General features: G+C 42.9%; 1 protein-coding gene across 7 annotated transcripts in view; it reads right to left on the bottom strand.

Annotated features, from left to right (window-relative positions):
* Nucleotides 1-22619, bottom strand: part of TPD52L1 (TPD52 like 1) — a 68516-nt gene that overhangs the window by 18006 nt on the left and 27891 nt on the right. For all 7 annotated transcript variants that reach the window (XM_053284712.1, XM_053284722.1, XM_053284695.1 and 4 more), the window contains 2 exons: nucleotides 19817-19932; nucleotides 11464-11612 (listed from right to left, as the gene is read on the bottom strand). In XM_053284712.1, coding sequence (XP_053140687.1) covers nucleotides 11464-11612; nucleotides 19817-19932 — 265 coding nt within the window. The remainder of the gene's footprint in view (nucleotides 1-11463; nucleotides 11613-19816; nucleotides 19933-22619) is intronic.

The raw sequence follows: 22619 nt of genomic DNA, 5'->3' as shown, positions 1-22619 counted from the left end.
CAGACATGAAGGAAGGTTAGGACTCAGATATGATTAGACAGGCAGGCAATTACAGCCATTAGTATTTTTGGAACATTGCAGCTATTTTCTTAAGGTTCCTTGAGGAAATCTAGACAACAGGTGCACACTGGAAACTGTCCTGTTTCTTTTATTAAAAACAGCCACACAGTGCATGACATGCTTGTTCAGACACAATCCTCTTAGATTTGCACATGACTGATTTATAGGGCATGCTTTGACTTGCTATGCTTGCATTCTTCATCTGCTAAGCTGTTTTAAAATCCAGAGGCTAGCTATTCAGCTACTAACCCATTTGCTGAGTATGCACATTACTCTCACAATTCACCTTCCCCTTTCTACTCCCTAGAGGTATAAATTAAAGTAATTGAACTAAGCAAAAAATATTATTAAATTTATTGTTTATACTCCAACTACCTGTTATAATAGTAGTGAATACAATTCCAAGTATTCCATTTTAGATTTACTATAGCACAACCCCTGCTTACTTACCACTCCTCTCCCACCCGCCAGCATACACAGCAGAAACAAATTTTATTGCTTAGTTCTTTAACACATATTATATTTCCCTATCTATTCTGAGATTGAAAATGAGGCGTTGGGAAGTGAGGAAATGGAGTAATGAGGAAAATGTAATGGCTTCACTACGACAAACAGTATACTAGTATTGCTATCCACTATGCAGCCCTCGTATTGTTTAATTTACATCTGTGGTAGCAAGCATGAATTGTCTCCTTTTCTAAGCAAGGGCTGCCCTGGTTGCATTTGAATGGGAGACCACATGTGAGCACTGTAAAATATTCCCCTAAGGGGATGGGGCCGCTCTGGGAAGAGCAGAAGGTTCCAAGTTCCCTCCCTGGCATCTCCAAGACAGGGCTGAGAGAGACTCCTGCCTACAGCCTTGGAGGAGCTGCAGCCAGTCTGTGTAGACAATACTGAGCAAGATGGACCTATGGTGTGACTAAGTATATGGCAGCTTCCTAAGTTCCTATGTCTTGAATTCTGCAATAAAGCATGTGGTTGCTGCCATTCCACAATGTTCCACTGCAGCCATGGCACTCTTCTAGCAATCTCCTTTCCTCTAATGAATTCCTTCCACTTGCCTTAACCATGATTAAGGCTTCCACCTGCTTCAGTCTTCGCCATAGTTAACATTGACCAGATTCTCTTGTAATTAGAGACTGCAAATCAGCTTCAATCCTGGATTCAAATTGTAATTATAACGACAACCCTGGATAGAAGCTTAAATCTTCTGCAATTTCTGTACCCTGCCATATAGTTATTGCAACAACAGTCCAACTAGCAAATAGTCTTTGCAATGTCCAATGAGGAACCTATCTATACGATAGGTATGTAGCTTACAGCCTGTTGTGTCCTGCCAGCCCAGCCCAAGCAAGTTCTTATCACTATTTCCTCTCTAGCTGTATTTTGCCTACAATTCGTCTGTACCCTGATCTAATCTAATAATATTTATTATTCTGCTCTCCACACTTCATGCTAGAAATGATTGCAGTGAGCAAGTGTGAAGGTGCAGCATTTGATTACTCTAGAACCAGAGTGTAGGGTCCTCAAAGTATCTAAGAACGATAGCTGCCTATGCCGTATCTTTAATACAGAATTATCTAGGATTCTTGGAACATACTGCTGGATCTTCCAGAGCTAGCAGAATAGGATAACACAAAACAGGTACTGGGCAATGGCAAACATTTGGTACATTCATATGGTACATGCTGCAATGTATATCTAGATCAAGCCAGGTTGTAACAAAGCACTCTAACAAAGCATTCACCTGAAAGGGCTTTTGGATTATTCCTGGGTAACACTGGCACAATAGCATTATACTTCATTCACCTGAAAGTTAATCTAGGTCAGTATTCCCTGGGAATAATCCCGTGCAGGCTGTAGACAGCTCAAAAGGTGCCTTAGGAGGGCTGTTGTCTGCAAATCTGAGGCACATTCTTGTAGCAGAACAAGGCTCCTATCGCCTAACCCCACCCCTCCCTCCCTCATGCAAGCATCCCTTCTAGCTAGGAAGTTAATGAGTTACCTTGCAGACAATAGCAAGGCTACTGCATGGGGAGAACAATGGGTCAAACCAAGCACCCTCTTAGTATTTACACAAACCTTCCCCATCACTGTGTTCACAATGAGAAACTCAAATTTACTTCATTGTCATGTTGCTCGTGAGGTGAGGGGTAGGTGTAATTGGACTGTGCATCCCCACAGTGGAAGCCTACATGCACTGTACGTCCTCGCTTTTGCCATGTGGCAGTTTTTTGGGCGTTAGAAGATAATGTTAGAAGATAGAAGTTAGTTAGAAGATAATGTGGGGGCAGCACAGCAGGGGCAATGTGAGGCCCCAGCTTTCAAGGGCTGCACCTTCTCCAGGTCTTGCTCTTGAGAATAGAGATCTTGGTGTGGGTACATTGCCACCCCTTGCCTGCCACCTCATATCTGACTTGCACCTACAATTGGCACACACCTGTTCATCAGGCAAATCCTTTCCCATGCCAGGTCGTCTTTGCTGGCTGTGGGCGAAGAAACTGCACAGCTTACTCTCTGAGGGGTTTAGGTGTCTTGTGCACAAAATGAAGTGATGCCACCACCTGTTGAGGTGGGTCTGCCGGGGTGTGGAGCTGCAACGCTGTGCTGTGGTTTGTACTATCCACCCCACCCCATCCCACCCATCTTTCTGAGCATGTGGCCACTTGCTTGGGTCAGGTGGCAAGAGATGTGCAGCTGCAGTCAACAGTGCCTCCCCACCATGCATCACCCCCAACCCGAAATCCCCCCAAGGCATGCCCCAAGGAAACATCTTTCTTCTTGGCAGCGGCTTGCAGCCGGGAGTGGAATGAGGCTGTGTCTCTTTAAAGTTTCCTGCACATATCACTATTGCCAAGCAGAACAGGGAAGGTAGGGGAGGATGTCGTGGGTGGGGCATGTTCTCTGCTGCCTGGCAAAAGCCACAGCATGCATAGCATGGCCATGTCTTCAGATGGGTTTGCGCCGCCACCTCTATGACTGGGGTTTGGAACAGGCACAAAACCGCAGTTATAGCTGCACCAGAAGTCAAAAATAACACTTTGGCGGCAAAACCTTAGTTGTTGGCAGTGAACCTTGGAGATAACCTAAGGTTCAAATTGGAGTTTGGCAAGGCAAACCAGAGGTCGCTTTTGGCCTGTAACTGCAGTTTTGTGTATTCAGGCATAATGGAGTTACAACCTCAGCCATGTTTAACTGCGGTTATCTGTTATGTCTGAATATGGCCTATATTTCATGTTTCGAAACCAATGGGGGAAAAGTCTACCAATGAGCTGTAATGTTTGATGAGCTTATTAAAACAGTAGATTATCACATTTAAGACAACCTATGCTGCTCTGTCAATATCCTCAAACAAGAAATGTCTCAAGTTTTTATAACATGAACGTTGATTTACATTTTACTGATACATTTAAAGTCAATTAAAAATAATAAACTAACACCTTGTATCTGTATAACAAATACTGCAAAAAATCTACCTCAAGAACTTTGGCTGAGAGGTCAGTTATACACATTTTTAAAACAATACAAAAAATATTTGATATACAGTATAGAAATATATATTTCTGAACGTCAACCAGTACACACATACACACACACACTTTTTAATAGAAGTATGTGAACAGAATGAAATTTATGAAGATACTTTATTATCTTAACTGGGCTTTATTAAACTGGTGAAATCCATATATTCAGCAGGGAAATAGCAACTATCTGGTGGTGGCGGCAGCTGGTGTCTCCTGTTTTTCTTTTTAGATTGTAAGACCCTTTGAGACAGGGAACCATCTTCTCATTCCTTTTAAGTAAATCACTTTGAGAACTTTTTGTAAATAGTTGATATAATGGTGACACAATACGCATGATGGATCAGCTACACTGATCCATCCAGACTTCTCACAAGACCATTTTTATTGCATAAATTAAAACATAGAAAAAGAAACATTGGTAGACTTACCGTGAAGTGTTCTTTTTCGAGGTATGGGGAGGGCATCCTAACTTGATGGGTTGTCAATCCCAACATGCTTCGAGACAGGGCCAATCAGAATTGATTTCTGCTATCACTATGCCAGGCCAGCCACCATTAACCCAGTTCCGGGACTGTGACTGTGGAAGGACAACGATGCTCTGAAAGGAGGCTAATCAGAACTACACATAGGAAAAAAGGGCAACAGGCAAGCAAACAGAAGGTAAGAAGTAACAGGGATAGCCAAACTATAACCCTGGGAGTCGGCCACCACCCACAGGCAGAAAGAAAGAAAGAACAAGGCCTTCAGAAGATGAACCAGGTAGCATCCGCGGGCGGGCCGGATGCCCTCCCCATACCTCGAAAAAGAACACTTCACGGTAAGTCTACCAATGTTTCTTTTTCTGAGGCATGGGGAGGGCATCCTAACTTGATGGGACATAACCAAGCTAAATAAAAGGTCTTAAGGGGGGGAAACAAGCGGATGCTCAAACCACCCTTTGCAAGATAGTGCGTCCCACTGCCGCCTGAGGGTCATACGCGGCTGGAATCTTATAATGTTTAATAAACGGACTGATGGAAGCCCAGGTGGCAGCTTTACAAATCTCCTTCAAAGGAGCCCTGGCCAAGAAGGCAGCCGAGGTGGCAGCGCTACGAGTCGAGTGTGCCGTGATTCCCCATGGAACCGATAGGCCCCTGGCTTCATACGCCAAGGAGATGGCCGCTCTCAACCAACGACCCAAGGAAACCTTCGACGCTCTGGTTCCAAGAGAACGGGGCTGAAATGACACAAAGAGGGAATCGGTTTTCCGAAAGGATTTAGTCCTAGTAATATAAGTACGCAGCACCCTGCGCACATCTAACTTGTGCCAGGCCCGCTCTTTCGGGTGCGTGGGCTTTGGGCAAAAGGAAGGCAGCACGACCTCCTGACTCCTATGAAAAATTGAATTTACTTTCGGGAGAAAAGTAGGATCCAATTTTAGAACTACTGCCTCCTGCTGGAAAACGCATAGCTCATCCCTGACCGAAAGAGCGGCTAATTCTGATACCCTCCTAGAAGAAGTGATGGCTACCAAAAACAAGGTCTTAAACGACAATAAACATAGAGATATTGAACTGATAGGCTCGAACGGGGCCTTAGTCAGGGAGTTTAAAACAACATTCAAATCCCAAGTGGGAAACCTGCTAACTGGCGGGGGAGCCAGATTGTTGGTGCCCTTCAGGAACCGGCTAAGGTGAGGATGCAAAGCCTGAGACCCCGATTGCCTGAGGTCTAGGACAGAGGCGAGAGCTGAAACTTGGCGTTTCAGAGTGTTTGGGCAAAGTCCCTTGTCCAATCCCGCCTGCAGGAACCCCAGAACTTCCGGGATCCCAGCAGACAAGGGAGAGGACTGATGTGAAGCCGACCAAGCAGCAAAGGCCGCCCAGGTGAATTGGTAAATTCGAGAGGTGGACGGTCTACGCGAAGCTAGGATAGTGTCCTGCACCTCTCTGGAATACCTGCTAAGGGCTAATCTCCTGCGCTCAATCGCCAGGCGTGAAGGCGCAGCCATGCAGGGTCTGGGTGGAAAAGGGGCCCCTGAGACAGGAGGTCCCCCCTTAGGGGAAGAGGCCACGGAGGACAGATCGAGAGCGCCACCAGATCCGAGAACCAAGGTCTGCGCGGCCAATAGGGAGCGATGACCATGACCTCCGCCCTCTCTGTCCTGACCCTTCGTAGAAAAAGACTCAGGACAGGAAAGGGCAGAAAGGCGTATAGGAGACTGGGGGGCCACGGAGACAATAGCGCATCCACTTCCTCCGCTTGGGGACAAAAGTGCCTGGAGAAAAACCTTGGAAGTTTGTTGTTGGACGGTGATGCAAACAGATCTACGAATGGAAGACCACACCTGTCTGATATCCGATCGAAGACTTCCGGCAGCAAGGCCCACTCCGACGGGTCCATCCATTGGCGGCTTAACCAGTCCGCCTGCACATTCTCCTGGCCGTTGAGATGCTCGGCTGTCAAGGAGCACACATGTACTTCCGCCCACGCTAACAACAGATCAGCCTCCTTCATCAGCGCCCTCGACCTGGTACCGCCCTGGTGATTGACGTGGGCTTTGGCCGTGACGTTGTCCGTCCTTATCAAAACGTGACGACCCAGTACCTGCTCGTGAAATTCGGTGAGCGCGAGACGAATGGCCTTCAACTCTAACCAATTGATGTTGAAGCGCAAGTCCCTGGGTTCCCACACCCCTTGGGCATGCCGACCCAGACAGTGGGCCCCCCAGCCGGTCAGACTGGCATCCGTCGTGACTATGACCTTCCGAGGGGCCTCCAAGGGAAGGCCCTGCTGTAACGCAGGAGAGAGCCACCAGATGAAGGAGGCCCGGACCTTGGCAGGAAGGACCAGAAGGATGCGATCTTTTTCCATTATTGAAGACTGGTAGGGCAGCAGGAACCATTGGAGAGGCCTTGCATGCCACCTGGCCCACGGAGTGCAGTCCAGGCACGCAATCATCTGGCCCAAGATCTGCGCCAGAGACATCAGCTCACCCCTTTTCTTCCTCATCCAGGGAGAAATAGCCGACCTGATCTTGAGCTGCCGGTCCAGGGGAAGGGAAACTGACGCCACCACCGTATTGAAAACTACGCCCAAGTGTTGGAGGATCTGAGTCGGACAAAGCTGACTCTTGGACTCGTTTATTACAAAGCCGTGGTCCTCCAGGATCTGTACCGTGAGGGATACGTCGTGGAGGGCCCGCTGTCGGTTTACTGATCTGACAAGAATGTCGTCTAGGTACGGGTAGGTGTGCACCCCCTGCTGGCGCACGTGAGCTATGACTGCAACCATCAGCTTCGTGAAAACACGTGGGGCAGATGACAGACCAAAGGGCAGAGCCCTGTACTGGAAGTGCTGATGGCCATAGGCAAATCTCAGGTAACGCCGACACCTCGGGTGGACGGGCAAGTGGAGGTAAGCCTCCGACAAGTTTATGGAAGAGAGCCAGTCCCCTTGATGGACCGCCCTCTTGATGGACTTTAGGGTCTCCATGTGAAAGGTTCTCTTCCTCACGAACCTGTTCAGACGTTTTAGATCTAAGATCGCGCGCCAGGAGTCGTCCTTTTGGGGGACAAGGGAGAGAAGGGAGTACACTCCCTGACCAAATTCCGATTCCGGAACCGGTTCTATCGCCTGGATTTGAAGAAGGTGGCCGATCGCTTCGGCCATCAGCTCGCATTTGGAACTGACTTTGGATACAGGAGTTAGGAACAAAAAGTCGGGAGGGGAACAAACAAAGTCTATGAAATAACCGCGGGTGACGGTTTGGAGCACCCACGGTTGGTTGTGGAAAGCGCCCATGTGTCCGCGAACTGTAGAAGGCGCCCCCCCCACTCGGACAGAGTCATTGCTTACGGTTTTTGATGTCCCGAGAGTTGTTGAAGTTGGAAGCCCTACTTCTGTTGTTTCCCCTCCCTCTGCCATACCAAGGGGATCTCCATGACGAACGGAAGGAGAAGGGTCTGGCATCTCTATCACTGTTACCGTCTCTGTATCCAGAGAATCCACCTCGTGTAGAGCCCCTGTAGGGACGAAAGGAATTGTGAAAGAGGGACCCTCCTTTATAGCCCCTACGAGAGTCCCCCCGCCCAGAGGGCATAGCCTTTTTCTTATCGCTAGTTTCAACTAGAACAGGCTCTAGGGATTCCCCAAACAATTTTCCCCCTAGGAAGGGGGTTGCAGCCAAGGCCACCTTGGATTTATTATCGACCTTCCAATGCTTTAACCAGAGCCCCCGTCTTACTGCTACACCTGCTGCCATGGCCCTGGAAGCGTGTTGGAGGCAGTCAAGCCCTGAATCGGCCATCAAGGCAGAAGCCCTGGCAAGCTTATATAGCCCTTGACGCAGCTTAACATTCTCAGGTGGAACCAAACTCATCAACTCCTTGGCCCACAAGATAGATGCCCTTGCAAAGATGGAGTTGGTAGCAGCAGCCCTGATGACTGTGGCAGAGGCTTCGTGTCCCTTCTTGAGCAGGTGGTCTGCTTTTTTGTCCTCAGGCGACTTCAGAAACTCATCGCCCTCCTTGTTCAACAAGGCACCCGACACCAATTGCGCCATGGGTCCATCTACAATGGGAACAGCTAACAAGGACATAATGTCCGCAGGTAAGGTATACAACTTTTTGGGGTAGGCAATGACAGATTTCGAAGTAACGGGGGGCCCCCATTCAGCCAACATGACCTCCTTAAATAAACTAGGGAAGGGGGCCGTGGCTGCCGCCGTGGAAGTGGATGGGAAGACCTCCTGGTCTAAACCCGAGGCATCAGGTGACCCCTGATCCGGAGTCACATCCTTAATTGCCCATTTGGCTTTAGCCAAAAGTACTTCAAATTCAGCAACTGAAAACAATCTGGTAGTGCTAGGTTTTTCCACGAGAGGGGATTGTTCATCTGACAATTCCCCTTCCTCCCTTTCTCCATCAGTGGAATCAGTCTCGGCGGGAGCCCCTGGCAGTTGGCGTGGAGGGGCCATAGGCGTCGCGGGCACTGAGGGGTTCTGAGGAGGGACAAGAGGCACAGCGGTATTTCCCTCATCTGAGACAGGGGAAGAAGCCCTTTTTCTCTTTCTGTGCCTTCTTTTAGCAGAATGAGAGTGAATTCGCTCTCCCAGGGGAATAGCCGCCCGCAAGGGACTAGAGTCAGGAGAAGATGAAAAGGAAGGGCGCCTGGGGCGTCTAACTGAGCAAGCAGAAGATTGCCCCCTGTGCACGCTGCAGGGATAGAGGTGGAAGGCGGCGGTTGTGAAATGGAAGCTACGCGTTCCAGAAAAGGGGACACCAGAGCCATGCATTTCTTCGTTACAAATTCCCCCAACCACTGTAACTCGCCAGGGGAGAGGAGCTCTCCATGCGACCCCTTAACAAAATCTCCCGTCGCTCCTGTACCTGACACTCCCTGCGAGTCTGTATTTCCAGGCAGAGCATTCTGAGAAGCAGCAAGAGGGGGAGCCACCAAAATGGCCACCGGCGAAATGGCGGGAGAATTGGCTGCAACCGAAGGAGGCAATTGCGCCCGCACTGCCCGAAGCTGCAACCTCTTGCTCAGCGGAGCCCCGCCGGAGGCCAGCTGCTTTTTCTTTTTCTTCTTCTTTTCAGGGGGCTCCTTTAAGTGTTTTGCCTTCTTTGCCGCTTTTCGCAGCAGAGCCAGCTCTAGGCGCGAAGCCGTCTCAGAGCTTGGGGCATTCGCGGCTGGAGCCACGCTTTCAGAAACGGCCCTTGAGGCGCTCGCGGCTACAGCCGCGCTTTCAGAAATGGCCCCTGGTGCAGCGGGCTGAATAGAGGACGGGGACGGCCTAGGAGGGGGGGCTGGGATAGCCTCTGACAAAGCCCCCTCCGACATAGCCCCTAGAAGCATATCGCCGCAGTGAGAGGGATCCATCCGGATAGGAACAAAAAATATTTTAAAAAAAAAATTTTTTTTTTTTAAACAAACAGAGGAAGAAAGAGAAGAGGATCAAACGAACTCCCTTCCCACCCTGCACACAGAGAAGAAGAAGAGAAGGTAAAGAAGGAAAATTCCTACTGAGGAAGGCTGGCCACAGACTACTGTCCAGAAGCAAAGACAGGACCAGAACTGGGTTAATGGTGGCTGGCCTGGCATAGTGATAGCAGAAATCAATTCTGATTGGCCCTGTCTCGAAGCATGTCGGGATTGACAACCCATCAAGTTAGGATGCCCTCCCCATGCCTCGGAAAAAGGGAATTGCAACAAAGAAAAGATGTTTTGACGAACATACGTCAGTTTCAGTGTTCATACACATAGAGGGTCCAACCCTACAAATGCTGCGGTCACTGCCACCAGTACCTACCTTATGTGCATGCATTCCTAGCTGAACAACACAAAACAAAAAAGCCAGCGTTATTTCTCTTGATTACACATATTTAAAACAATGAATGCTAACTCTACCAGATCAGTGGAGACCATCTTTAAAAATAGGCAAACAAAAGTAAAGTCACCTCACATCAGATTACAATAATGGCTGCCATACAGAACAACAGGACAGTGTCCTATTGTGTGCATGCTGCTGTTGCTGCAACAGCCATATTAGAAAAATTCAATTATCAAGCTTGTAAACTGCCTTGAGAAATTGTTGAAGGATAATATATAGAGATGCTAAATATATATTAAACAAATCTTTTGGTTTTATTTAAAGACCAATTCCATGGGAAACCCACTGTATGGTGACTGCAAAAGCTGTCATGCATTCACAGAACAGCCAAAAAAAAGGAGAAAAGAGTGTGGCAAGAAAACAACCAACATAACTATACTTCTGTGTGGGAAAGTAGATGAATTAGATTAAGCAGCAAGCATTAGGTTTAATGTCTTAAGGTTTTCTATATTAAAAATTCAAAATCTTTTGAAGGAGGTCAACAATTAAAATGCAAGGCATGAAGAGCATAAACTTGTATGACTCTTGACATGCTTATACTATCAAAGATGCTGCATGCAGAAAATAAAAGGCTGAGATCCCAATACAAAATATGCTCATATACACACACAGTTGTTTTATCGGCACCACTTTCCTCCATGAAATAGACAGTTTTTAAAACTGAACAGCAGCTTACTTTTTGGTAGCAGGAGATATATTGAAAACAGCAAGCAAAACTGCTGGCTCCCTTTTTTTGTGAATCTAGTCAATGTTTTAACTGGGGAAGGCCATTTTCGAAAATTAATACTGTCCTTTCATGTAGTATCATTCTGCGGATTTCCACAGCATGAAAAGAACACCATGCATGTGTTCTTCTCAACATAATCCTCTAAAAACTAAATTTCCAGTATTACTGAAAAGTGTCTATAGTTTTGGACTCAGATAAGCATTTTCCTCTACAATGTACACTGCAAGAATCAAATTGGATTAGTTTCTCCACAGGCACATGATCTTTTCAATAGCCAATAATAATTGCGAGGCTACGAAGATTCATCCTGTCCAAGAAGTTATATGTTTTAAGTTTGGTTCTCAAACTTATGTATCACCCAAAGGCAGATAGCACAACAAATACAAACCACATCATACAGCCAGTGCACTTAAAAAATAGAATGCACTGCCATAAAGCACTGTATCACTTTACAGACAAATTAATTTTATTGGATTTCCACTGCAACAACAACAAAAGCTGTTCGGCTGATCTACCTTATTATTTGTCAAGAGTATATCCAATTCTTTCTCCAAGGTAGTGGTCTCATTTTATTCTCACATTAACCCCATGAAGTTGGTGAGGCCAAGAACTGAAGGCCACAGCTTATGGCTCAATGGAAGTTTGAATGCAGGGATCCCAAACCAAACCCACAAACTAGCCAATGTAGCACCCTAACTTTTAAAGGACACATGGAAGATGTAGTCATAGTCAGTTCTATACCAAAAGAAAGGGTAAACATGGTGGTGATTTGTACTCACGCAGCAGTAGTCTGCATATCATGCCAGCTTTTGCTAAAGTTCTGTTTCAGTTCATTCATTAGGTTGATACCAAGTTTTTGCTTTATTTCCACAAGATGCTTCTCTTTGGCTGCTAACACTTGCCGTAAAGTTGCAATTTCATCCTCTAGCTGAACAACACAAAACAAAAAAGCTAGCATTATTTCTCTTGATTACACATATTTAAAACAATGACACAGTAACTGGAAAATCTATGGTTGGCAGAAGGTTGAGGGTGAGGCCTGATGCAAGAAAATGCTTCAATGCACATTTCACTATGTTATATATTTATGTATAATTTTATAGAGTACATTTGAATATGATTGCACGTGAATGATCAAATTCTTTATTACTGAGATTTGGGACATATGTATTACTCATGGGAAAATTGGCCATAAAATTTCCAGGTATTTGTTTCTTTCTGTACCCAAAAGGCTTACAAAAACACTCACTATAATAGTTACTTAAATATAGTTATATGTGCTTATGAACACCTAGAATGATCTGTTAATTTTTTTTAAAAAGTGTTATGACTATGTGAGTAATTTAAAAAACAAAACAAAACCTGAAGCACAGATTTGGTTATTTTATCTAATTTTCAAATATCCAATCTGTGCTAACACAAAACTGTAGGATAGAGTATCAAAAACTAATCCAATGCAATATCACAAAACATTATTCTTTGCTACCTTAACGATCTAATCTAACCATGTTTATCAGGGTAGCAAAACTGCTGAAACTTCCATCAATCACTTTGTTTAAAGTATACAAAGGCATTTATTATTACCATTGCACTCACTGAATTTTGAGGTGGTTTACAGCAAAACAACTGTAAACAACAATTAAGCACTTTCTTTTTAAAAGCCTCTTAGAATTTGTTCTGAGGTTGTGCCACATGTTCACACAAGCATAGTTTTTAGGAAGTGTGTTAAATCTTGTTTTTTTTATCCAGGCTTTTTTATGATTGTCTTTATTTCTGCTTCTTTGTATATTTTATTTTGTATGGTTATTTTATGCTTGTATTTTAAATCTTTAGTCAGACTCATGTTTTGATATTTTAGCTTAATATTTTAATTGTGTATTTTTATAGTCTTGTTTTTTCTGTGAACCGCCTTGGTATTGTTTTAATGAAAGGCGGTATATAAATTTAACAATAAATAAAAATAAATAAATAAATTTGCATGCACATGCGTATAAGCAAAATAGAAACAAAACCATAAATGACTGGGCCAATTTAAAACCAGGTGGCAAGCATGCTAGTATTAATGTGTTGTGTCCTGGTTATTTGTGTATACAAAACTAGCATCCATAAAAGCTCAAATCTAAGCACATTCATGCATGGCAGTGAGCTGAACACACTGCCATTTTCAATCATCTGTATGTACATATGGGCTGAGCAGATGGTTGGGGCGGGTCTGTGCGTGTTGAGAAGGAGCCTGCCTTTTTAGAGAGGCAATCTATGTTAACAGCACAGAACAGGTTTCAGCCAGTGTGATGCAGCAGAACTCAGAGAAGGGGTCTTAGCAAGTACTATAATCTGTTTGCTATAATAAAACTAGTGAATTTAAAGAAGGCCTTGTGTTTCATCTGCTCAAGTAAAGTAGAATATAACTAGTGAGGGAACAGGTAAGAAGAGGTAAGTTGGTATAGTATTTAACAGGGTGCAGAGATATATCAGAGATTTTTTACTACCCTGGAAAAAACCAATTATCCCTTTCACAAGGAATAGGTATCTTCAGCAATTAGCACCTATTGCAACTATTTCATTAAATGGAAGACTGCAATGGATTAAACAAAGTTTTGTTTCATTTTCAAATTGAAATTCTCTAAGGCAGAAGATTCAGAAATACAGTATATTTGTTTGACAAATAAGTTACATTCTATACATGGGTCATTTTTGCTGGATCGGGCTATTTCGTATTATTAAGTTCACTGTCAGTTTACACATCATCATAATTTGCAAAAGGTTTCCACAGAAAACTACACAGAAAATAACAGTTATTAACACAAGCAGAAATTATGTCACCTTGGGTGGGGGGATCATTCTCCATTTTAAGGAAGTGTTTGTAAACACACAGAAAAATCTTCACACTTGCAGTGCAACTTGTATTTCAAGACAGAAATAATAGGGGGAAAATATGATAAAATATATAATGCCAGAGCAGGTGCAAGCAGTCCCCAATTAGCAGAACAGACGCAGTCAGGGTCTGAGACAGAGTATGACAGTTCTAAGGATTTTAGGCGATGATACGCTAAGATATTTTCAGAGACTGAGAACCATTACGCAAACAACTCCCATTGGAAGCATAGCAGCTATTCCAAACAGCCTGCATTTATTAGAGCTCCAGAAACTTGATGAATTTTGAAAGATTTCAGGCATTTCTGAATGCAAATCCCCAATGCATTTTCTTTGAACCATGTAATTATATACCATTTGAATGCTGTGAACAATTTAGAACAGTCTTATGATCTGAGCTGAGCTGACCTAGATTCTTTAACTGTTGTGCCCACAAAACAATCTAGATTTTGGAATGTTCTGGGAGGATGAAACCCCTAACCTTTTCTCACATCAGCCAAAATGAAGCGTCTATGGATGAAGACAATTAAACAGTAAAAACTCTTGCGCCCAATTTTCATTACCCTCTAAAGAACAGATGTTAAAGGGAGAGGAGACATGCAAATAAGTGAACAAAAACAGCAACAACATTGTTTTCAATGTGCTTCATTATATTAACCAAATAAGCTTTTAACTCATTGTATAGCATGAACTGAATATGTACAAAACTATTTCACTGATCACATATATATCATGCTTTTCTTCCAAGACACACAGGATGGTGTACTTGGAATTTTCATTTTTTATCCCCAGGAGAGTCCCAAGGTAGATGTGGGTAAGACTCAGTGTCAGCACCGCCCAGGGTGATGCCAAGATGCTGCTGGCAAGCCCCCATGCCAATGTGCCAGGGGGCATGGTCAGCATTAGGGTGCAAACACCACCTATCAGAGACCAGATCAACCAGTTGCCAGATGGAGAAAGGGTCCACTGGCAGTCAGGTCTACCATTCCCTTGCTCAAAAGAAAAAGTAACAGTAAAAGCCGCTTATCAATTGAGGTATTAGGCAATTTTGCCCGCAATAAATTTCTAGAAATAGAATCAAAGGCTGAATGAAAGTCGACAAATGCAGCAAAAAGTGATCGTTTACCCAAGGAAATGTACTTTTCAATAAGATGTTGCAGGATTAAACAATGATCTATAACTGATCTGCCCTGTCTAAAGCCGGCTTGCTCATCTTCTAATAAGCCTTTCTGGTCCAGCCATGAACATAATTTTATGCATAGATGTTTCGCATATAATTTGCTTATTATATTTAAGAGACTTATTGGTCTGTAGTTGGATGGATCTTCTCTTTTCCCTTTCTTGAAAATCGGGACAACAATAGCCATAACCCAGTCCTTTGGGATGTGGGCCGTCTGATCAATATAAGTAAATAGAGCAGCCAGCACAGGAGCCCACCAGTCAACGTGATCCTTCAGAAGATCAGGAGGAATAAAGTCATTTCCTGGGGCTTTTCCGCCTTTAAGTTGGGAAATCAGTTGCTTGATCTCTTGAGGACATACAGCAGGCCACTGAGGCAAATCTCCTAAAGGTAGATCCAAGCAGAAATGCGCACTCTGATCAGTATATAGGCATGCAAAGTGCAACTCCCAAATTTCTGCTGGGATTAAAGAATCCCTGTTATCATTGGGAAAATTGGCAGGGGCAGAAACTATTCTCAAAAAACCCACTGAATCCTTATTCTTGACTGTATTAAGAAGCAATAGCCAATTGTCCTGCGTGGAGGCTTTTTTCTTGCTCCTCAAGAGCACCTTATAGGCTTTTTTTTTCTTAGCTAGTTCCAATTTCAATAACAGGGTTGGATTGTTTTTAAACTGAACAGAAAAAGAGACCAAATTCCTTTTTGCTACTTTGCAATGCTGATCAAACCATTTTGGGGGGTGTCTGGGTCTGCGAGAAGGATAGACATGACATATTCTAGTCAAAAACAGTTTCAAGCATTGTCCAAGCACGTCATAGGCAGAGAGGATCGAAGGAACACATTGAGCATGCAAGATTCTAGCACGTGTCTCTATTCCAGCCTTAGAATTAAGCCATCCACAAACAGCTTGCTCAGACTGTCTGTTCCATTTTACTCTAATCAGCCCAGAGCAAGCAGAAGAACTTGAAGATAAAGAGCTAGAAGTTCCATGACAGTGGTCTGTAAATTTGCATGTCAGAGTAAGTGGGTAATTGTCACTTTCAGGTCTAGCTATAACCCTAAGCTCCTCTATCTTCACAACTAGGGCACAAGTAGCCACAAAATAGTCAATAGCAGAGAATTTAACACCCGAACAAAAAGTAAATTGGCCCAGGCAATCCCCAGGAGCAGCTCCGTTCAGGATAATCAGATCTAAATTATGGGCCATCTGAACCAAACACAGCCCTGCAAAATTTCCAATTGGATCGATAGAGAGAAATGTGGGGAGACAAGAGTTTGTGTTTCGTGAGGGAGGCCATAAAGAGAACTTTCAATACAATGAAGCATCATTGGGCCCCAATCTCGCATTATAGTCCCCTCCGATTATCAAAGAAGCGGTTGGGTAAATTGAAACCAACTGCAAAATATAGGCTTCCACTTCCTCCCATTGTTGTTCAATTTCCACATAAAGATAACGAGGGGGCAAAAATACAAATTAACACAGATTAATTGGAAATTCTTGTTGGTTATCAACACAGCCACAACGCATCTGTGTGAGAAAGGTAATTTCTCAACCTTCCCATCTAAAAAAGAAGAGACAAATAACCCAAGTCCCCCTATTGGTCTACCACCTTTAGGGCTCGAGACAGCTGATGTCATAAAAGAACAATAATTTGAAATTTGAAATTCAACAGTCATCCAAGTCTCCTGAAAAAATATGATATCAAAAGAAGAAATAAATTTTTAAAAATCACAATCTAAAATTTTCGCAGACCACCCTCTAACATTCCATGAAAGCAGTGATAATTTTTGCTGCTGGCAATTATTACCAGATAATTGTCAATTGATAAAACTGGCCTGTGGGTCCAGCCCTCCCAGATCCGGCACGTCAAACGTGAGATTGTCGGTACAGCGACAATCTATCAAATCCAGCCCAGCAGTAGTTTGAAATAACACAGAACTTCCATGAAAGGATTGATCCATCTGGGACTGTAGAAGTTCCAGTGACTCATTCTCTGGCATATTGCATGTAGGCATAGGTGAAGAATAAGCTGGTGAGACCTCAGAAATCGATGAATCCACACGCTGAAGAGGCGATAATAAAGCATCCAGCTTGTCAAAATGCGGGTCTGGCCAAAATGACCATTTAAATAGACTTTTAAGGGGATCCTGAGGGATAGCTATACAAAGAGTCTGAGTATAAATGTCCTTAGTCTTCTGAATCTGGGGCTTGGCATTCTTTTCTCTGGATAATGCAGATGCTGGAGAGTGTGGATGGTCCTCCCTTATTTCTACTGGAATGTCCAAATCGATCAAGCTTCCAGCCTTATTATTGTTAGACATCCTATTACATATCTCGGTGTCTCTTCGAGTGTCAGACAAAGAAGAGGTTAAATTACTCATAGAAGCAAAAGATTGTTCAATCTGAGAAATAGTAATAAGAAAGGAATCATCAAAACCCTTTGAGCACAGATTAGATCTTTCAGCAACTTCACAGAAGGATGTTTGCATCTCAGTTTCACATCCATTCTTCTCCTTATCTGTTTGTGTCTGTTTCTCAGAAACTTTAAAAGATTCCACCCCACTATGGGCTCTTATAAGCCTTTTTACTGTAGAATAGTAATTTGCATCTAAATCATCAAGCTGGAAATCAGTAAACACTCTCCCAGGATATATTCTGAATTGACTTAGATAATAATGCATGTGAACCAAAGACATTGGGACAAGTGAACTTTCAAAGGAGAGCAACAGCTTCAAAACATAGGACTTACATGTTGGCTGTTTAATATACGATTTTAAGTCAACCAAACTGTCATGGTAATTGAGAAACTGTGCTAATGATTTCCTGATATTATTTTTTGAATTCCAGCGATGCATATTAACAGAGTTTAAGTAGACAGTAAGCAAAATTTGTGTTTTCTGATAAATTTTAGAGGTGTCAACCACTGGGACAACAGGAGTTTCTTTCACTCTTATAATATCAGGACGGGGAGGAAACTCCTGATTAATAGCAACTCCTTGATTAGTAGCAGCTCCCTGAGACACAGACTCCATGCTTAAGGCAATCTCCTTGTTTAGAGAAGACTTGAAACAGCCTTGGGCAGAAGTAAACTTGTCCAATATGATCTTAATTTCATCCAGCTTGGCTGTTATAGATGATAAACTCTGGAAGAGATAAATTAGAGTCTCAGCTATCAAAACAGACATACCTAAGCAGGAGTCTGTAAATGGATAAGAAGCAGCTGTAGTCGTTACCTTAAAGTCCTTAGCAGAACTGGCAGGGTACACTGACTGTGCTGGTGAGTCGTCCCATGAAACAGAAGATAGAGATAGGGGATCGTTCAGCTGATTATCCATGGAAGATTTCAGTGCTGTATCAGTTGTATCAGCATTCCTCTGGTCAGCATTCCCCCCACAAACTGTTCCACGGTGGACATTCTGACGTAGTTCTCCATCTTTGAATTCTGGTAAGTTACTTATAATATCATTTATATCATTAGTAATTCCCACCAGCTGATTTTCTGATACAGACATTACAAAAGAGTCAATTTTGGTTTGAGTCGAGGATATTTTAGTGGACTTCTCCTTTCGACAACCCAGGAGGTTTCTGCTTCGGTTCTTTCTTTTCTCTCTCTTTTTTGTCATTATGAAGTTAAAAGAAAAATTGGAAGTGAATACATTAGGAGAGTTAGAAAAATCCTCAAGTCCAAACTCAATGGTGGGAACACCATACAAGCCATAAACACCTGGGCTATACCTGTTATCAGATAAACTGCAGGAATAATAGACTGGACCCAGGCAGAGCTAGAGACGCTAGATTGTAAGACCAGGAAAATCATGACCATCAATCATGCTCTGCACCCCCGCAGTGATGTAGATAGGCTATATCTCCCTCGCAGTTCAGGTGGAAGAGGAATGCTGCAAGTCCATCAAACAGCAGAGGAGGAGAAAAGAGGCCTTGAAGAATATATCAAGGACAGTGAAGAAGATGCACTTCAAATGGTCAATAATGAGAAACTATTCAACACCAATGAAACAAAGCAAACCTACAAGAAAGAACAAGTCAAGAACCGAGCAGAAAAATGGAAAAATAAGCCACCGCATGGTCAATATTTGCACAATATACGTGGAAAATCAGACATCACCAAGACCTGGCAATGGCTTAAGAATGGCAACTTGAAGAAAGAAACAGAGGGTTTAATACTGGCTGCACAAGAACAGGCACTAAGAACAAATGCAATAAGAGCAAAAGTCGAAAAATCAACCACAAACAGCAAGTGCCGCCTTTGTAAAGAAGCAGATGAAACCGTGGATCACCTAATCAGCTGTTGTAAAAAGATCGCACAGACTGACTACAAACAAAGGCATGACAAGGCAGCAGGGATGATATACTGGAACATCTGCAAAAAGTACAAGCTACCTGTAGCCAAAAATTGGTGGGACCATACAATTGAAAAAGTTGAAGAAAATGAAGATGTAAAAATATTATGGGACTTCCGACTACAAACAGACAAACATCTGCCACACAATACATCAGATATAACTGTAGTCAAGAAGAAAGAAAAACAAGTCAAAATAATCGACATAGCAATACCAGGGAATAGCAGAATAGAAGAAAAAGAAATAGAAAAAATCACCAATCTACAAATTGAAATTGAAAGGCTGTGGCAGAAGAAGACCAAAATAATCCCAGTGGTAATTGGCGCCCTGGGTGCAGTTCCAAAAGACCTTGAAGAGCACCTCAACACCATAGGGGCCACAGAAATCACCATCAGCCAATTACAAAAAGCAGCTTTACTGGGAACAGCCTATATTCTGTGACGATATCTACAACAACTGACAACAAGTACTGTTGCATTTGGCATCCACCCACTCAAATATTTTTTTCACTTAATATTTTGTCTCTTTTTTACCATCTTGTGTTTAAATTTTTGCTGTAAACCGCCATGGGATTGCTTTAATGAAAGGTGGTATATAAATTTAACAATAAATAAATAAAATAAAATCAGCCATCCCAGGTCCTTGGGAAGGACTCGATGTCTGGATAAAACAAACCAGTCAATAACACCTGTCTGACTATGTAAACAAGAAATAATTACCTTGACAAGTTCAGCTTTTAATTCTTCTCTCTCTTCTTCAGAAATAATGTTAGTAAAATCAACATCAGTGACCATGTCTTCATCTGCTTCTTGCAATGCTTGTGTTTCCAAAAGACCTTTAGAAATAAGAAAAGAAAAGACATGCACAAAAGTGTGAAGAATTCGCCACAGAAAATAAAGAATTCAGAGATATCCGACACTCACTTCAACCTTTCTGAAACAGCTAAACTGACTATGCTTTTGTCAGTCTCTTGAAAACTTTTTTAAAATGTAGTTAGTTGGTCTCACTGGGGAGGTGTCATTGAATTGGTGAGGTGGTACTTAATCATTTTTTGGCCCAACATTTTCCAAATCCAAATTGTACTCTCCATGCTGCTTGCCCCTCCCACGTGTGGGGCTTCAACTGTACTTTCTAGGTTAAGACTGTCTCTCTCATATTGCTTCTCTATTTTTGAAGCTATTTTCCCAAAGATGAAACCAAATGCAACAGGGCTCCAGTACAAGATGTGTGTGAAATATGTTTAGTCCCTAAGATCCAAATATTCCAAGAAGCCCTTATAAAACTCTTGTATTTTTTGTCCTGTGAGCCAATGAGAATCTCTTCTGGACTTCAAAATACTACTCATAAATCTCTTAGGCAATGCCTTGAGAAGATGCCTTGAGAAGATGCAAATGAATAAGCATGAAAGTTCAAATAAAACTGGAACACAAATCAAGAAACTGCATTCTGCCTAGGTCTTAAATAAGTGGAGAGCTGTAAATCTGAAACAAAGTCATGCCATCTGTTAAATAATAAAGTGAATATTTATTACTTAATAAAAATATCCCAGGACTTTGGTGAGATACACTCAAGAATAAAAATTGTGAATGTTATATTTTACATTTTCTAAATTAGTTTTTAGTATGAAGGGATAAGGAGATGTAAATTCAGCCTCATTACTTCCAACTACTCACTGTTTTTATGTACAGAAGCCAAGCCAATGCTAAATGCCTATAAAACTGAAGGTATAAAACAAAAAAATACTAGGATTAAGAGATCTTTATTTTGGCTTTTTCCCTCCTTATTCTGAATGACAAGATTCAAGTCAAGAGTTGGGGGGGGGGGGGACCCTTGCTCGGCTTGCTACGGAATCGGCTAGAGAGAAAAAATAGAAATTAAACTGCTTCTACTATACCATATTTACCCAAATATCATATGACTGAATTTAAGACATTCCCCTTACCAATACACTTTATACTGTATTTTCCTGAAAGCAAGAGGACTCTGAATTTAAGATGACCCCCCAATTTCTAACATCAAAGAACTTGGGGGGAAACCTAGTCTTGGATTCAGGTAAATACAGTACTCTAGGAAACTCTAGCTCTGAACACTGGAACCTCAATCCAGTAGTTAGAAACACTTTAATTTTATCCCAGTGTTGGATCATGGCTTGAAATGAGGAGGCTAAAGTCTATTCCTTGTGTCTTTATCAAAACAGGAATACACTGAAGTCTGTTTGTAGGAGTGGGGGTCCTTGTTTTGGGATTCACAGCTATTCAGATCTCTGGTTCTTATTTAGAGTGCATTCTGGATCTCTGTACTGAAAAAGAAACTGCAAACCAACAAGGAACCAACTTTAGATTTGTTCTGAATAGATGGTTAGCTTGTGAGTAGGCCACTACTCTTCTTAGTGTGTCTTTCCTCTATCGCAGGCTTGCCACCCTCCTTTCTTCCTTAGCAGGTCTTCAGGGACAGAAGCTGCCTGGATCTTCTGTATAACCTGACCCTGTGCCCACTGACTCTTCAGCACCTTCCACTGCTACATCATAGCTTGCTGTGCAGCAATTCATCTAGTGCTGCCAATGGCACTGAGGACCTGGCTCTACGTTCCTTTTGTGTACACAAAGTTTCTGCATCCTGCTCTCCATGCTCCATGTTAAGGAGCAAAACTATGCCTATATATTGTTTCCTTTGTACACAAAGTATTTCTTTGTGTACTAAAATCATATTTTTTGTAAGCTTCATAGTAATTTAAACAGTTAAATATACAGGTGAAACTCGAAAAATTAGAATATCGTGCAAAAGTTCATTAATTTCAGTAATGCAAATTAAAAGGTGAAACTGATATATGAGATAGACGCATTACATGCAAAGCGAGATAAGTCAAGCCTTAATTTGTTATAATTGTGATGATCATGGCGTACAGCTCATGAGAACCCCAAATCCACAATCCCAGAAAATTAGATTACATGAAACCAATAAAACAAAGATTGTAAATAGAACAATATCGGACCTCTGAAAAGTATAAGCATGCATATGTATTCAGTACTTGGTTTGGGCCCCTTTTGCAGCAATTACTGCCTCAATGCGGCGTGGCATGGATGCTATCAGCCTGTGGCACTGCTGAGGTGTTATGGAAGACCAGGATGCTTCAATAGCGGCCTTCAGCTCTTCTGCATTGTTTGGTCTCATGTCTCTCATGCTTCTCTTGGCAATGCCCCATAGATTCTCTATGGGGTTCAGGTCAGGCGAGTTTGCTGGCCAATCAAGCACAGTAATCCCATGGTCATTGAACCAGGTTTTGGTACTTTTGGCAGTGTATGCAGGTGTCAAGTCCTGCTAGAAAATGAAGTCCGCATCCCCATACAGCTCGTCTGCGGAAGGAAGCATGAAGTGCTCCAAAATCTCCTGATAGACGGCTGCGTTGACCCTGGACTTAATGAAGCACAGTGGACCAACACCAGCAGATGACATGGCTCCCCAAATCAACACAGACTGTGGAAACTTCACACTGGACTTCAAGCATCTTGCATTGTGTGCCTC

Source organism: Hemicordylus capensis, chromosome 1, assembly GCF_027244095.1.
Source record: "Hemicordylus capensis ecotype Gifberg chromosome 1, rHemCap1.1.pri, whole genome shotgun sequence".
In the NCBI taxonomy this organism is placed as follows: domain Eukaryota; kingdom Metazoa; phylum Chordata; class Lepidosauria; order Squamata; family Cordylidae; genus Hemicordylus; species Hemicordylus capensis.
The sequence above is the reverse complement of the archived record's forward strand: the minus strand, read 5'-3'. Positions and strand labels throughout refer to the sequence as shown.